At 43.8% G+C, this 16,329-nt stretch overlaps 1 protein-coding gene across 4 annotated transcripts in view; it reads right to left on the bottom strand.

Annotated features, from left to right (window-relative positions):
- The window catches only part of Rasgrf2 (Ras protein specific guanine nucleotide releasing factor 2), a 226,012-nt gene that overhangs the window by 158,305 nt on the left and 51,378 nt on the right, over positions 1-16,329 (bottom strand). For all 4 annotated transcript variants that reach the window (XM_013349696.2, XM_026783773.1, XM_026783775.1 and 1 more), the window contains exon 2: positions 9,236-9,342. In XM_013349696.2, the coding sequence (XP_013205150.1) occupies positions 9,236-9,342 (107 nt within the window). The remainder of the gene's footprint in view (positions 1-9,235; positions 9,343-16,329) is intronic.

Here is a 16,329-nt window from a genome sequence, read left to right as displayed (position 1 = left end):
GTAGACCAGGCTGGTCTCGAACTCACAGAGACCCGCCTGCCTCTGCCTCCCGAGTGCTGGGATTAAAGGCGTGCGCCACCACCGCCCAGCTGGTATTAGATCTTCTTAACAAGATCGTCTTGGCTGTTGTCATGGGGAGGATAGCAGTAGGGAGTGCTCATGCTGGCAGGGGTGAGGACAACTGGAGCAGCCCCTCCAATGATGCAGGGAAAATGTTCCCCACTAGCCAAGCTTCTCCTGTGAGCCTTCGCTCAGATTCAGGAGAGTCCCCATGATGTGAAAAGGTTGATCGATGTGATGTATTTTACATATATACATCTGTTACAGTAATTCCTAATTCATGACACTTTTGCCACTGGGGCTCTGCGTTTGTCTTCTCTACTCTTACTGGGGGTAACCCCGCAACTGTATCTCACAAACCTTCTATGTGAATCCCACTAGAAAATTGGCATCATTCCCAGCCAGACCAACTTTCCAGGCCTGGCTTCCCCAAGATTTTGAGTGTTTCTTGGTGTTTCTCTCCTAAAGTATTTTCAACATATACTTTACTTGATTAAATTTCCCATGTCCAAGCTTTTAAAAAAAATGCCAAATGTGTTATTTCATTTTCTTCCCTTTCCAATTCAATCCCTATCTAAAGAAACAAGAAATAAAGAGGAGGCTGGAAGGAGGAGAAGGCGATTTCACACTGCCCAAGGAAATAAGGCACAGTTGCATAAGCCAGCATAGTAAATGCAAAACCAGAAAGCCATCTGTGGAGTACCAACATATGTCATGCTTAGGACAAAGTATTGATGTGCTATATTTATAATCCAAACCAAACCACCACTACTCCATACAGGAGGAAAAGAACATTCAAAAGAAGTCTGGACGATCCAGAGAAGGGACGCGGCATGGAATTACAGTCTTCATTATTTTTATGAAGGGCAGACTGTTTGTTATCTTCGTTAGATGTCACTAGTGGGTGAGATGCTCATCCTACTCATTTTAATTCTAGGCGTATGTATGAAGTGAACTGTCACAAAACCTAAAATGAGAAGTTTTAGGCAAAGTCCCGGAAGAAAATTTCCAACTTCAAACACCAGGGGAATGGTCAGGTTTCTCGGGAAGGTTGTTCAGGGTCATCACTACTCATTGCTAACCCCCAGGGGTCTTGATATCTTCAGGAACAGGAAGAATCCAGGCCCAGAAGCCGCAGGGCTGCAACTCTTGGTTCTGGGGGCATGGTCAGGCCTCTGTTACAGAGTGGATCTTGACTGTCCCCTAAAGGCTCCTGCACAGAAGGCTGGTCCCCAGAGTGCTGTTACTGTGAGATGGTGGGAACCTTTAATACACCATTGGGAAAGGACTTTTGATGGGGACTGTGGGACTCTGGTCTTCTCCCCACTTGGTTTTGCCTCGTGTCTGTGAGGTGAACCATTTTGTCCCATTACACACCCACCCACAGTGGCTTTGATGGACCCCAAGGGAACAGGGGCAAGGGATCATCAGCTAAAACAGCTGAGACAGTGAGCCAAAATACACCTTCTTTCCCTGGAGCTTAATTGTCTGGAGATTTGTCTCACGGCTCCTCCCCTTTCCTCACGGTCACTCACCATCACTAGCCTTCGGGGCTCTCACATCAGTATCTCCACTGGCATCAGGACTTCTCAGGTACCACCTTAGCTTGAGACCCTGGCACCATTATCCCACCAGTATCTCTCTGACAGCATCCTTGCTCCTCGGTTATCCTCTTTCCAGTCAGTGGCTACTCAGATGTTAAGAAGATAACAAGAGGAATAACTGTAAAGATGACCCCTCCTCTTCTAATCCAGGGCACAGTCCCAGTTCCTTAGGTAAATATCTCATTTTGAGCCGAGTGAAGGTTTTATCAGTAAGCCTTTCTAAGGCACAATTCAACATGAAAACAGACTGAGCAGTGATCAAGGAAACATGGCAGAAAGACAATGGCGCTCACGTGAACTACCCTGAAATGAAAAAGTTTTAGGGCATACCTCTAAAGGAGAATGTAGAGCTAATGGAATATGTAGCTTAGCTTCTCCTAGATGCACTCATAGCACAAAATGACAGAAACGAGTATTTGGATTTGGAGAACTAAGAACCTTCATCTGCTTCTGGTAAGAAGTGGCACAGTCCCTATGGAGGATACTTTGGTATTTCCTCAAAATGTTGGTCACAGTTAACAAATGGTGTACGTTTGTAGGTATATGTCCAAGAGAACTAAAAATGTATATTGGATACAGATATTCATAGCAGCATTATTCACAATGGAAAAAAGCATAAACAACTCGCACATCCATCAACTGATAAATAAGCAAAGTGTATACAACAGCAGAATGGACAATCCAGATATAAAAAGAATAAAGTATCTGAAGTGCTGCTAGACCAGTACACCATGGGTGGGCTTGCTAAACTTCATGCTGAGAAAGGAAGTCAGAAGCCAGGCTTGTATGGTTACTTCTTTACGAAATGTTCAGATAAAAAAAATCCATTAATAAAGCCCATTACTAACGGTTGGCTAGGGGTAAGAGTAGAGGGTAAGAGACTAACTGTTTTTTATATGTTGGATCTGTAAAAATCAATTAATAAAGCCCATTACTGGTTGGCTAGGGGAAAGGGTAGAGGGTAAACACAGTTTATTTTTATATGTTGAAACTGTTCTGAATTAGTGTAAAGACTGTGCAGCCTTGTGACTATTCTTAATTGTGTAACTTCAGATAAAAGATTTTGTACTATATGAAATACAAGCCAATTAAATTAAAAATAATGTTCTGAATTCATTTCCCTCTGAGGTAATATATTTTTATTGGATTGTAATTCAAAAGCTTTGCAAAAAGATTCAGAGATATAACTATAAGACAGAAAAATGGTGCAGCTGATTAACAATGAATATAACCAGCAGATAAGAAATTCATCATGCAAAGAACTCATAAAATCAGATAGAACATGGAGAAACATTAAGAGAAAAAATGAGAAAAAGACATGAAATGACAATTTCTATAGAAAACACAGATAAAGATTAATGGTAGCAAAAAAAATAGTTAATCTTACAAATATTCGAGGAAATGCTCATTACACTAAGATACCATTTTTACACATCAATATAATAAAAAATAAAATAATTCCAGCGTTCTCCTTGGTGAGGGGGATTAAGTTGGCACACATGTTTCTGAAAAGCAATTGGGCACAATGCCAGGAGCAGGGAACAAGAGAGGAACAGAGCATGGTTTGCTTTGAAGAAATTTAGACCAACAGAGAGAAACAGACAAACAAGCAAGTCGAAGCAATGATGTCTTCGTGGCTTTGAGAGAGACAGGAGGTCACACCAGAGGCTCAGACAAGGGAAGTGTCAATCAGTCCTCCCAGGAAGGACTAGGAGGGGCCAGGGAAGATGGTGCAGGTCACTGAGATCTCCATTCTGAGAGACAAATTTCTGTAGGCCAGACTGCAAGGGACCAGCCAGCACTTTAAAACTCCAGCCCTGCCTTACTCTAAAGGAAAGACAGAGGAAGTGTGGTCTACAAAGTTTCAAAGTTTCAGCTTGGACAGAGCATTGTGCTGACTGGCTGATTGCACTTCAGAGCTCAGAGCATTTGATCAAGAAGCAGTACATATCAGTTAAAACGGTGCACATTTTCTTTCCTTCAAGCAACACAGATAACTATGGTATGAACCCTTCCTTTCTGGCATATTAGAATCTTGATTCTTTTAAACTTTTGATAATAAGCTAATTGAATAAAATAACTTAAGTCGGTAGAAAATTTTGAGGCCCTTTCACCTGATCAGATGTTCTTAGAATGAACACTTTGGTAGCCAAGCAGAGGATAGAGATCAGGGAAAACTGGGAGGAAGGTGGGTGAGGGACTCGGCAATCAGCATTCATATCTCGACCTGGGAAAACTGCCCAGACATAAACAGCAGCAGAGATGTGTAACAATCCACCAGTCAAATTCATGGCCGCACTGAGAACCCAGGAGATGGTATAGAGAGAGTTCAACATAAAAGAAGCACACTTGTGAATTTCTACATATAATTGAGATAATGTATCCTGCTGGTTAAGTGTTGGAATTGCTCTGACCTGTTCTTAAATCTAGTCCTGCCATGAACCAGATTGGTGATCTTCACCAAGCCTTCCCATCTAAGCCTGCTGCCATGGAGACAGCACCACACAGATCATGGTGGTTAAATCAAAAGAAGCACATGGTCCACCAGAGCAAGCAGAGAAAGGGTGGCTTTGGTCTCATGGGGTCAGTCTTGGGGTAGATGCCAAAGAGGAGCAAATATGAAGACACATGTCACCAAAAGGACACAAAGAACAAACTCAAGAGTGGATTAAAGCTCTCTTTCTCCTCTGAAAATAAGGTTAAGGTTTAATTGACAGACTTTCTACTTATCACACTAGGGAAGACAAGGGTCAGATCAAGGCTCCATGCTCCCTCTGCTAACTTCCTGAACAGACGATTCCTGTCTGCCAATTCCTTCCCCCCAGTCAGTACTCTCTCCTCAAGGCAAACCCGACATCCGGGCATGAGACACACATGGAAAGGAAGAAAGAGAACTGGAGTGTGGATTTGAGCTGAGCTACTTTTGAAGAAATTGAAAAACAAGCCAAAGGCAGTGGGATGGTCTCCAACACCAAACATCTAAGTCACAGATGGGTGCAACAGCAAAACATGACAGTCCCAACATCTCCATGTCTCACCAACTGTCTCCTGACCTCAACCTAAACCCAGATCTCTTTTCAAGCCTTACTCCTCTAGCTGTTCCTGCCTATTCATTCTTTCATTCTTACACGACACAGGGCAGAAGCTTACAGGAGCGTTCTGTAACCTCCCGGTTCACCTTCCTTGTCATCTACCTCACCGTTTCATTCCCCTTCCTGGCCACAAATGAACATCTGCTCCACAACTTGTACTAACACATCAAGAGGGCAAAAGGTCTATTAGATGCCATCTCAGCCTAATATTGTCCACATTCAGATTGCCACAAAGCCCTCTGATAGATTCTCACACACCTCTGGACTACCTTATCCCACCTTATTCCTGATTGCTGTAGTCCAGATCTGGTGCAGGAGAATTGTCTATATTCTGTCAATCATGTTTTAAATAAACACTGATTGGCCAGGCAGGAAGTATAGGCGGGAAAATCAGACAGGAAGTAGAAACGATGCAATGAGAACAGGAGAATTCTGGGAAGGAGGAAATTGATTCCTCTGACTCCTGCCCAGACCACCAAAGCAGCAGGATGTGATCTGCCCCACTGAAAAAGGTGCTGAGCCACATGGCTAACATAGATCAGAATAATGAGTTAATATAAGCTACAAGAGCTAATAAGTAGCCTGACCTAATGGACCAATCAGCTTTATAACTTACAGAGATCTCTGTGATTTTCTTTGGGGCTAAACAGCTGGGGGTTCCGGGCAGGACAGAAACCCCCAACAAGCAGGCCCCGTTCATGTTACACAGATCCTGTGGCTCCTATGCTGAAGCCAGGACACAGTGAGCTCAGAAAGAGTGCATTGTGTCTTCTTCCAGACCAAGGACATCTTACTCCTCAGGTTCTGCAGGCTCAATATCCAAGCAGATAAAACACTGAATGGATGTCACATTAGCCAAGTAGTCTTTAGGATCCACAATTAACTAGATCAGTATTTCTAAATGTTTTTATTCAACTACTTCAATCAAGTCTGACATATATGGCTAAGAAAATGAAGAAACAATATCAGTTATTGGTCCTACTTAAGTTTCATTCTCAATTGGTAAATCAATTATAAAATAACCATAGACTTAATTATTATTAAAATGCTCTGGCTTCAACTTACACAAACAATAAGATGGCTGAGTTTTGGTAGCATCTTCCCACATACCCATGCCATAACATGTGTGGGATGAAATTTTAAGTGTGTCAATGTTCTAGAATTACCATATTGAGCAATTGTGTGCAAAACTCTAACACCAACATGCCTGGACTGAGTCAAAGTTCCAAGTTGAAAATGTTAATTCTGATGACATCGTTTTCTGGATCAGACATAGAGAGAGAAATATGCAATTGGACATCCCAGTAAACAACCCAAAGATCCTCTAAATCATGGTAAGGAGCCTTCTCAGATACAAGAGCCAACAGAACAGTGTGCCTTCCATGGTGTGTAGACACAGAACTTCTAGGCTTCATGGGGAAGCCATTCTAGAAAGCAGGAGATGGAGAAATAGTAGTCTTGTTTAGTGTCTCTTGGGGGATTCCTAACTTGGAAAAGAACAAGTCTGTGCTAACACACAGTTACTGGGAACCCAAAGCTCTGATTTTTGAAAAGAGGAATCAGTAAAGACTTGGCTACTGACTGCTTTAAAGTTTTTCATTGAAAGTTGTTAGCAATGCCAAATTAATGTCACCAGGTCGTCTCCTAAAAGGGAAGTGTTTAGCCAGCCAAGCCCAACTCATTAGTTGTGTTTCATGTATGCTGTCAAGAAAAAGCAGCTAATGATCTTTGTCTGAAGCAGCTTCATGAACTTTCTGACATTGTTTATAGGCGAATAAAGTCAGTTGAGGCATATTTCAGAGAGTTCGTATTATTACTCCTTGTTTTAAAATAATGTTTATTCTATAGAATAAATATTTTAGAATTAATTCAGAAAGGCAAATAGAAGGACACAAGTATAAAGCAGTCCAATTCAAAGGAGTTATCAAAGAACTTAGTCCCAGGCATTAAATCAAAGTAAATAAGTAAAAAGAAAAAACAAAATCAAAGCATCAAGGGAACAAAAGATCAACCACTAAGCAGATATTCAAATCTAAGAGGAGAAAAGAATATTTACCATTCTGCCACCTAAACCACTTAAGTGGTTTCTCAAGTCCATCTCCTGACAGAATCACACACATCTTAGATTGCATCTTATCTCAAACACAGCCAATTACTGACTGCACCCACACGTATGACAAAATCTTATCATGTCATAGTGAAACAAACAAACATCTCTCCTCTGAAATCCATGCATCTTTAAAGCAATTCACACTGCACCCAATTCACCAAAATATTCTCTTGGCAACTGTAAAGCCATTCATGTTATTAATATTTCCTACTCTTCTGGGATAAAAAGTATGGTCAAATACACATGTTTTAAATTACATACTTCTTTTAAATGCTCAGGTAGAAAAGAACAGACACAGCTACAAAGATTGTGACTGCAAATGGCCCCAGGGCTCTACCTTGCCAACTTGATGCATCTTTTGTCTTTGAAGACCTGACCTTCTTAAGTCATTCAGGAACACAGGCAGCAGGCACCAGAGCACAGAGCAGCGTGCCTGTCTCCCACTTCACAGAGCTTCCCCCTGGGAACTAGCATTTGTTGCCAACTGCTACTTAGAAAGGAAATAAAAAGAATTAAGATAATCCGCAATTGATACCTTTTGCTTTCAACCCTGACCTCCCATTATTCTGCTTCCATCTCTGAAGAGAGAAAGAAATAGAAGAAAAGCTGAGCCGAGAAAGAAGGGAAGGAAGAGGAGGACAATATGGAGCCCTGGTTTAGCATTGTGAGGTCTGGGAGACCCGTGTGGTTCTGCAGATTAACAACCTGGTGTTGGATCTTGCCAAATCTGCATGAATTTCTGTTTTCTCATTTATCAAATGGGGCTGGTGATACCTGACTGAGCTCCTGCAAATAACATAAAAGGTAGGTGTGCAAAGTGCTTAGCATCATAGAGTTATCCTTCCAAAGACAAGGAGGTTTTCAGAATGACTGTGTCAAGGATTCAAAGAGAAGAGAGAAATCACTGGGGACTGGTGCTTTCTTTTTTCTATTAACCAACCTGGAAGTCATTCCTGATCACCTGTTGCACAATTAGCAAATGCATTTCATTTTCGAATGATTGTGCCCAGGTCCTTCTCTTGAGTCTTAAGGTACACACAGGAAGTAGAAACCACACAGAAGATTCCTTAAGTTGCTGAGTATCTGCATGCAGTACCATGCAGGTGCAGCAGCGGTTTGGAGTAGGGACTGAAGAGGGATGAGCTGTCCCAGAGTCTCAGGGGAAGTGGCAGAGAGACGGACAACACACAGGAGAGGGGTACTGTCAGATGCACATAAAGAAAATGCTCCATGACCAGAAAGGTGAGAAACATGCAGGCAAAATGATGCATCTGTGCTGGCTAGTTTTATGTCAACTTGCCACAAGGTAGGGTCATTGGAGAAGAGGAGAGTTCCGTTGAGAAAACGCCCCCATAGGCTTGACCTGTAAGCAAGTCTGCAGTGCAGTTTCTTGGTTGACGGATGATGTATGAGGGCCCAAGTCACTCTGGGCAGTGCTACTTCTGTGCTGGTCCTGGGCATGATAAGAAAGCAGGCCAGGCAAGCCATGGAGAGCAAGGCATTAAGCAACACTCCTCCATGGCCTCTGCCTCAGCTCCTGCCTCCACATTCCTGCCTTAAGTTCCTGCCATGACTTCCCCAGAGGATGGACTTGAGCTAGAAGATGAAATAAATAAACCCTTCCCTCCCCACATTGTTTAAGTTATGGTGGTTATCACATCAATAGAAACTGTGACAAGATAGCATCCCTAGCTGAGGAGAAGATGGACAAGAAGTAGCAAGCACACACAGGAGCAAAGGAACTGGACTTGAAGGGAGATACAAAAAGCCTGTCTGCCTCACCCCTCCCTTCAGATTTCTCATTCCTGTCTAACAGACAAGGAGGAGAGGTTTACAGTCCTGGTAGTACTTAGGGAAAAATAAACCACATCTTTCTGATTGACCCAGGTTGAGTTTGTTACTACCATTCAACAATGGGACTGCATGGGGGTGGGCGGTGGGGGATAGATGTTGCAAAGGTCGACTCCACTGTGTGGGTATCTAGCTCTGCCACGCCGAGTTGTAGGAAGTTAAGCAAGTGCACTAATCTTCCAGGCCTCTATTTCCTTACATGCAGAAGAGGAAGTAAGTGTAAACCCCCTGTAGCAGACTGCTGGGAAGGGTAGTCATACATTTAATAAATTCCCTAATTGAGAAGCACTTAGTAAGTACATAGTGTGTAGGAAGAAATCCGTGTCCACTACCAGTAACTGTTAGTGTTCATGTCTGCTATGTTTATCTTTAACTGGCACACAGCCATGAAAAGGGCAGACAATCACCTCACACACGAACAGGAAGGGACTAAGGTGATACCATCTTACAATGACAAAATCTTCCAAAAGTATTGGCAGCCGTAATGAGCCCCACCCAAAACGAGACATGCCCCCCACCTGGCTTGGTGAATGGCTTCCATCCACTCTTTCCCGGCCTGCTCCTCCTCACAGCGCAGCTCCAGTGGCTTCTGACCTTCATGCCCGAAAAGAACAGTGAAGTAATACTGGAAAAAAAAAAGGTGTATGGTTTTATTTTTCAAGAGCAGAAATGTAATAGCACAGTGTTTGCCTATGAGAGGTATGAGCTTACAAAATCTACCAGCAGGATGTAAATCATATTTCAAAATGTAATATCATGCCTGGTCTAGCCAGAAACGTCTTTGCACCTTGGCAGTAATATGGAGAGCATCTTAGCACCCCTGAGTAGCACTCAGCCCACAGCCCTACTGCACTGCACACATTTATATAAGAACAAAAAGAACATTGTACCAATTGGCCAATGAAGATAAAAAGTTAAAGCTAACACAAAAACAGATCCAGAAGTTTTCTTTATGCAGAGTGTGCTAAAGCAGCAGGGACTAGGAGTCTACACCACCCAACCAGCTGATTCTATTACCTGGCCTAGTCTCTCTCCAGGCTCCGTTCTGGGACGTGCTATGTCTATAATTGCATCTAATTGCTGCTATTGCCTTTCCTGCAGCCTTAGCAAGCATCACCAGTGGCTTAAGCCCTTGTGCGACAGACAAATTCTATTTGCCAAGGGAAGGAAATATAATTGCTGTCCTGGAGGTAAGTCATAATCAGAATTTCTTTTTGATTGAGTGTAATCTAATTTCTTGTTGGGTGGAAGAAGAAAGAAATGAATGATTTATCAGGAGCAAAATTACTCATCCCATCTGAACCTTATCATCACCCCAGACTGGAAACAGTGCAAACCTCCTCTAGTAAGTGAGTAGTCAAAGTCAGTAAAAAGGAACAATTCTTGATGAAGCCAGCAACTTGAATGTCTCTCAAAAGTACCAAGCAATGTTAAAAAGTCAGCCCCAGAAGGTGACAATCCAGAGGGCTAGAGAGCCAACACAGTGGTTAAGATTCCTCGCTGTTCCTTGCAGGGGATCTGACTCTCTTCCCAGCACCCATGCCAAGCAGCTCTAAACTACCTGGAACTCACGTTCCAGTGAGAACGCTGCCCTCTTCTGGCCTCTGGGGTACCTGCACATGTGCACGCATGCACACACGCTTAAAATAAAAAGAAATATTTTTTTAAAGTTTCATACTCTATAATTTCCTATAGGTGATACTATTGAAAAAGGAACAGAAAACAAATCAACTGTTTCCCAGGGCTAAGGAAGAAGTGTGTCCCTATAAAGGAACAACACAAGGGTTTCTTCAGGGTTCTCCCCTTCATCCCCCATAACTTCTCAAAACCCCAGGTCATTGATCAGTATGTCACTAGGAGTCATTTTATTGCTACATTCCTTTATCAGAATAACAGCATAGATTTTCCCCCTAGGCCTATAACCTATATAATCTCAGGTTATTGGCTACTTCAGCAGTATCAGGTATGGGTTTCATCTCATAGAGTTTTCCTTACATCCAACCAAAAAGTGGCTGGTCACTCTCATGACATTTGTGTCACTATTGCGCAAGTATTTCTTGCAGAAAGGTCATTGTTGTATGACACAGGATTAGTAGAGGCATGGTGTTATAGATGATTACCATTTTCCTCCAGCAGCAGGCATAGTACCTTACAAAGCCATGAATGCTGGTCAGTAGGGATGAAACCTCTAGCAGAACACAAGCTCGACTTCTTCATGCTCAACAACATAAACAAGTGTAATAGCCAATCCTATACCAATTGGACAGTCTTAGAGTCATCAGAGAGGAGGGAGACTCAACTGAGAAAGATTCAGCTGTAGGCAAGCCTGTATGGCATTTTCTTAATTAGTGATTGATGGGGGAGGGCCCAGCCCATTGTGGGTGGTGCCACTTCGATGCTGGTGGTCCTGAGTTCTATAAGAAAGCAGACTAAGAAAGCCGTGAGGAACAAGCCAGCACCCCTCCATGGCCTCCACATCAGCTTCTGCCTCCAGGTTCCTGCCCTGTTTGAGTTCCTGTCCTGACTCCCTATGATGACCAATAGTGATATGGAAGTATCAGCCAAATAAACCCTTTCCTCCCCAACTTGATTTTTCTTCATGGTGTCTCATCGCAGCTATAAAAACACTAACAAGACATGATCAGCAAGACGGCCTCACCATCAAGTTGTGGAGAAAAACCAATAGCCTTCGCAATTGTGTCTTCCAGATACAACAGAATTGATGATGTAAGAATTTACAGAGACTGTGGGAGTATGCATAGGCGCTGAACAGGTTAAAGGGTCCAGGCACTGAGAAGGGAAAGTGAGCACTAAGTCTCACCCCTAGCCAAGCTGTCGTTTGCAACTGATACTCCTGGAAAAGGGAAAATCAGTTTTCCCTAATAGAATGTCACTAGGTATGTCAACCACACTCCAGGGCAGGCCTAATGCTCAGAAGTAGTTGGCTAACACAAAAGGAACTCCATGGTTGTGTGTATGTGTGCGTTTGTGCGTGTGTGCATGTGTATGTGTGTGTGTGTGTGTGTGTGTGAGAGAGAGAGAGAGAGAGAGAGAGAGAGAGAGAGAGAGAGAGAGAGAGAGAAATGTTTTGTTTTGATTTAGTTTGGCTTATGTTTTCCTATTGGTTTTTTGTCTGTTTTGATTTTCATTTTAAGGGTTTGTTTGTTTGTTTGTTTGTTTGTTTGTTTGTTTGTTTGAGACAGAGAACTTGAACTTGGATGGGTAGGGTGGTGGAGAGGATCTGGGAGGAGTTGGGAGATGGCAAGAACGCGATCAGTACCTATTGTATAAAAAGGTTTTGTTTTGCTTCTAGTTATTTATTTATTATGTATACAATATTCTGTCTGTATGCCTGAAGGCCAGAAGAGGGCACCAGACCTCTTTACAGATGGTTGTGAGCCACCATGTGGTTGCTGGGAATTGAACTCAGGACCTTTGGAAGAGCAGGCAATGCTCTTAACCACTGAGCCATCTCTCCAGCCCCCTTATTTTGCTTTTTTAATTAAAAAAATAAATAAATAATCCCAGTCCAGAATTGGTGCTTTAGTGAGCAGCTCGAGTTTCCCTTCTTGTGGTGATGTCACCAATGGTGCTGACAGGCCCCTGGCCTCTCCCCCAGAGCTGTTCCCTGTAGCTTCCTCTGCCATCTCAGCTACTGCAGATTGGGAGCCCTGTGTAAGGCTCCAGGGTATCTACTCACAGTCCCTGACCCAGGCTCTAGCCTGAATCTTAGCCATTCTCCAAATGCGGTTCAGGGATCTGCCCTCCACCGTTGTCCAAGTCCGGGATTCTCTGCCTGTGGCGTGACAGGCTGTGTTTTGGCTTTGCACAGCAGAAAGTGGTTTTTATACTTTTAATTTACCATCAATGCTTTCGTGACTACCTGTACCATCTTCATTTTTATGGTTCATAGATGCTTACAGAAGAGGCAGACAGGAAACACAGAGCTGTGATTTCTAATGTATAAACTTTCTACACTCTCCAAAGAGTAACTACCAAAACTAACTACAACCATGCTTCTAAAACGGGCCATGTGAGAGAGGGGAAGTAGATAAGTGTTTGCAGGGGATGAGGGACAGGGTAGTGAAGGGGACTACCGGCATGCTAAGAGAGTTTATCGTTTGTTTATTAACTAATGGGTTTCCTTGTCAGAGCAGCTCGGAGCCGACAGTAATCTTTAGCATCACATCAGAGAAGGCTCCCGTCCTGTACCATGGGAATATTCACTGTGCTGTGTGTTAGTACTAGCCTAGTTCACTATGAGAATATTCACTGTGCTGTGTGTTAGTACTAGCCTAGTTCACCATGGGAATATTCACCATGCTGTGTTAGTACTAGCCTAGTTCACTATGGGAATATTCACAGCACGGTGTGTTAGTACTAGCCTAGTTCACGCTACAGTTTGCTCTTTGTGCTGAAAGACAGGGTTTTGACAAACACATTGTATTGCTATTCATAATTACTGCATTTTCTTTTGGACAATGAGACGATCTGGTATCAGATAGTGCTGGTGGTCTTACAGTCTTGTGAATAAATTCAAAACAACTGAGTTGAGTCCTATAAAATAGCCAATGCTGGGGAGGATGTCTATCTCGGTTTGGTTTGGTTTTGTTTAAGTGAGAGAAGTAACAGCAACAACAAAGGAGGCTCACACCCAGGTCTGGCTACTCTGCTTTACCAGTTTCTAGTTATTCCCATCCATTCGCATCTTTTCCCATAATTTTCCAGCTTCAATAAGCTGGTTTTCTTTTAGAGCTGTTCTTTGCTGACAATTATTGATGGAGGTGTTGCTAGCACAAAAAAGTTAACCCCATCTGCCCTCTACAACTGGTCTTAAAACCCTTAAAGAAACACAGCCTCTCCAACCATCCTCTTAGCTGCAGCGCTAAATCCTGTCCTGGATTTCTGCTCCCATTGGCCTTGCTGCCAGTGCTGCCTGTAGTGGCAGCTGCCTGGGTATTTGTCCACCACCCTCTTCAAGCCTTCTCTCCCCTTCAACACTGTGCTTCCCACTACTTGATTCTCTTATATTTGCATGCACATTTGGTGTGTTGAGAGAGGAATGGACATACTTGGGGTCATGAGTTCCACGGTACACATCAAACACTCTAATATGGGTATATGGAGAACCCCAAGCTAGGACACAGAGCACCGCCTTTGCCAGGATTTGAGGGAGGAGACAAAAGACTACCATGAGTGAGGAAGCTGGATAAATGGCTCAGTGGTTAAGACTACCTACTCCTCTTGCAGAGGACCTGAGTTCGAATCCCAGGAAACATATTGGGTAGCTCAGAACTTCAGCTTCAGAGGATGTGATGCTTCTCACCTCCGTGAGTAACTATACACGCATGTGTATGTGTGCTTACACACACACACACACATGCACTCACATACACAGACACAGAAAAAGAGAGAGAAGAGAAGAGAGAGATAATTAAAACATGAAAGCAAATATTAAGAAAGAAAGTCTGAAAAAAAGAAAGTCTTCTGGGCAGGCACATTGGAGAGCAGTTTGAAGCCCTTGTAAGACCACCAGCAAAAGAAGAAACAGAAGGATGAAAGGAACAGGGTGTGCGGGAGGGGGAAAGCAGGGGCAGCAAGGAAGGCTGTTTAACAGAATAGGGAAACTTGCTCAGAGGGGCAGAGATCTCCAGTTCTAGCCAATGTGAGACACGAAATATTTCCAAAGCCCTTTCCACGGCATGGCTGCAGCCACGAGCAACAGTTCCTGTTCATATTTTGAACATGACAGTTATATAACAACGACTTCCCAATATTTCTGAATGCTGTGATGTGGTGTCTTTATTTTAGGTTCAGCTGCTGCCTCAAGACAACAGGCAGAAACCAAAGCCCACATGACCAAGTGAGGCTTGGAACTGTTTGTCCAGCTCAGAAAGGAGGTAGCCAGGAATCAGCTATGACCCTTGTTCACTTATGGTCATAGAGGGATTACACTGGAAGCTGCCAGAGTCTGGACAATCTGGGATTCCCACCCCCCCTACTCCGGGGGGACCTATGTGTGCTGAGGTTCCCTTTGTCATCTCTTTTGGGACTGAGAGTGAAACATTCTCCTGGCCTCGGGCTTGTGAGGTGGCTCCTAGAAACCTATTCACACAAGTTCCTGTGTTTTCTTTCCCAACTTGGTGTTTGGCCAATTTAGGCTCTATTGTTGGGGAGCTGGAAGCCAGGAGGTTGAAAACAGAACACTCATTTGGGGAGTGTACTCCCAACCAAAGGCCAAGAAAAGAAGGGTGTCTACTTTTGCCAGGAACTGGCCACAGCTTAGTGTGCTGGACTGAGCTTGCCTAGGACCAGCAAGGTTAGCCCAGGCATACCAGCGGCTTGTAACACAAAGACGTCTGGTTCCTGTCTGATGCCACAGGCCCAGAAAGGGGAATCACAGGATCTGGTTCCCCTGGAGGAATCTAGATGCATTTCCTGCTCTTGGATGGGTGCCCACTGGTATGGAACCCAGGCGCCACTCTCTAAGACTACGCTTTAACATCTAGCCAGACACAGAGGAAGTCATGGTGTGCCCCACTTAGGAAAGCCACAGTGGGGGTGAGGGAGACTAAGACAGAGTCACCAGGGACTGAGGCACAGCAGGTGCCTGCCTCCCTCCCTAAGCTCCAGCCCAGTCTCGGGGCAGCTTTCCCGACACACAGGGCCATCTAGGGCCACAGTACTAATTACCAGCAGAGACTGTCTGGGACGAAACTGTGACTGGAGAGCTTTGTGTGATATTAGAATCGTCAGAAAATGTGCTGGGCATATGTAAGGCTTTATCATGGGTCCCAGCAAAACTGCTCTAAAAGAGAGACCTAAAAATAAAACCGGCTCTCTGCTAGCCTGCCTCCCTTCCAATGTGATCCAAAGTCATTTTTTTTTCCTTTTTCGAGCTGAAACCATTAGTTCAAAGATCTCATTAGCCTCCAGTCCTAGAGATGGACTTGTCTAATTTTACCTAAAAGGAAAAATTAAAAATTGACTACATCTCTGTGCCCACCACTGAAGGCTGAGGATTCTGGACCATGCCTGGGACAAAAATCCACTATGCTTCCCCAGGGACAGTCCCGCATCCTCCACAGGACAGCTGGGCCTTTTCGTAAACACTGGGGCAGGCAGAGAATGGCATGCCTTAGACTCGAGAGAGACAACCTGATAAATAGGTCTCTGAGCAGGGGCAACACTGGATTTAACATTAGATCTAATGAAACTCCATTTAAATTCAAGAGAAGAGGAGTGGAAACTCCGGGAAATAACAAGTTGGTGGTTCAAGGGGGTGACGATTATGCAAGGGTTGACTTCTGTCTGAACTCGATGCCCAAACCAGGAGAAGCACTCAGTGTCCTGGCCTGGTCTAGCTAGGAGTTGTATGGTGCCTCCAAAGCAGCTGCTGCTTGAGAGCCCAATTAAAAGGCACCTTTAAAGACAGCCAGGCAATCCCATTAGCACAGTACATGCAAAGGTTAAACCATCGTACAGGCAAGACGTGATGGGAGAAGCAGCGAAGAGCTGCTTCCACTTCCCAAAGCGGGGTTAGATCAAACACTGCCTGCAAATTACTTATTTCAGCAACTCATCCAAAGTCTCCTCTGTAGCCTTGCGGATG

The sequence above is a fragment of the Microtus ochrogaster genome, chromosome 19, assembly GCF_000317375.1.
Source record: "Microtus ochrogaster isolate Prairie Vole_2 chromosome 19, MicOch1.0, whole genome shotgun sequence".
In the NCBI taxonomy this organism is placed as follows: Eukaryota; Metazoa; Chordata; class Mammalia; order Rodentia; family Cricetidae; genus Microtus; species Microtus ochrogaster.
This window is presented reverse-complemented; position numbering and strand designations above follow the sequence as displayed.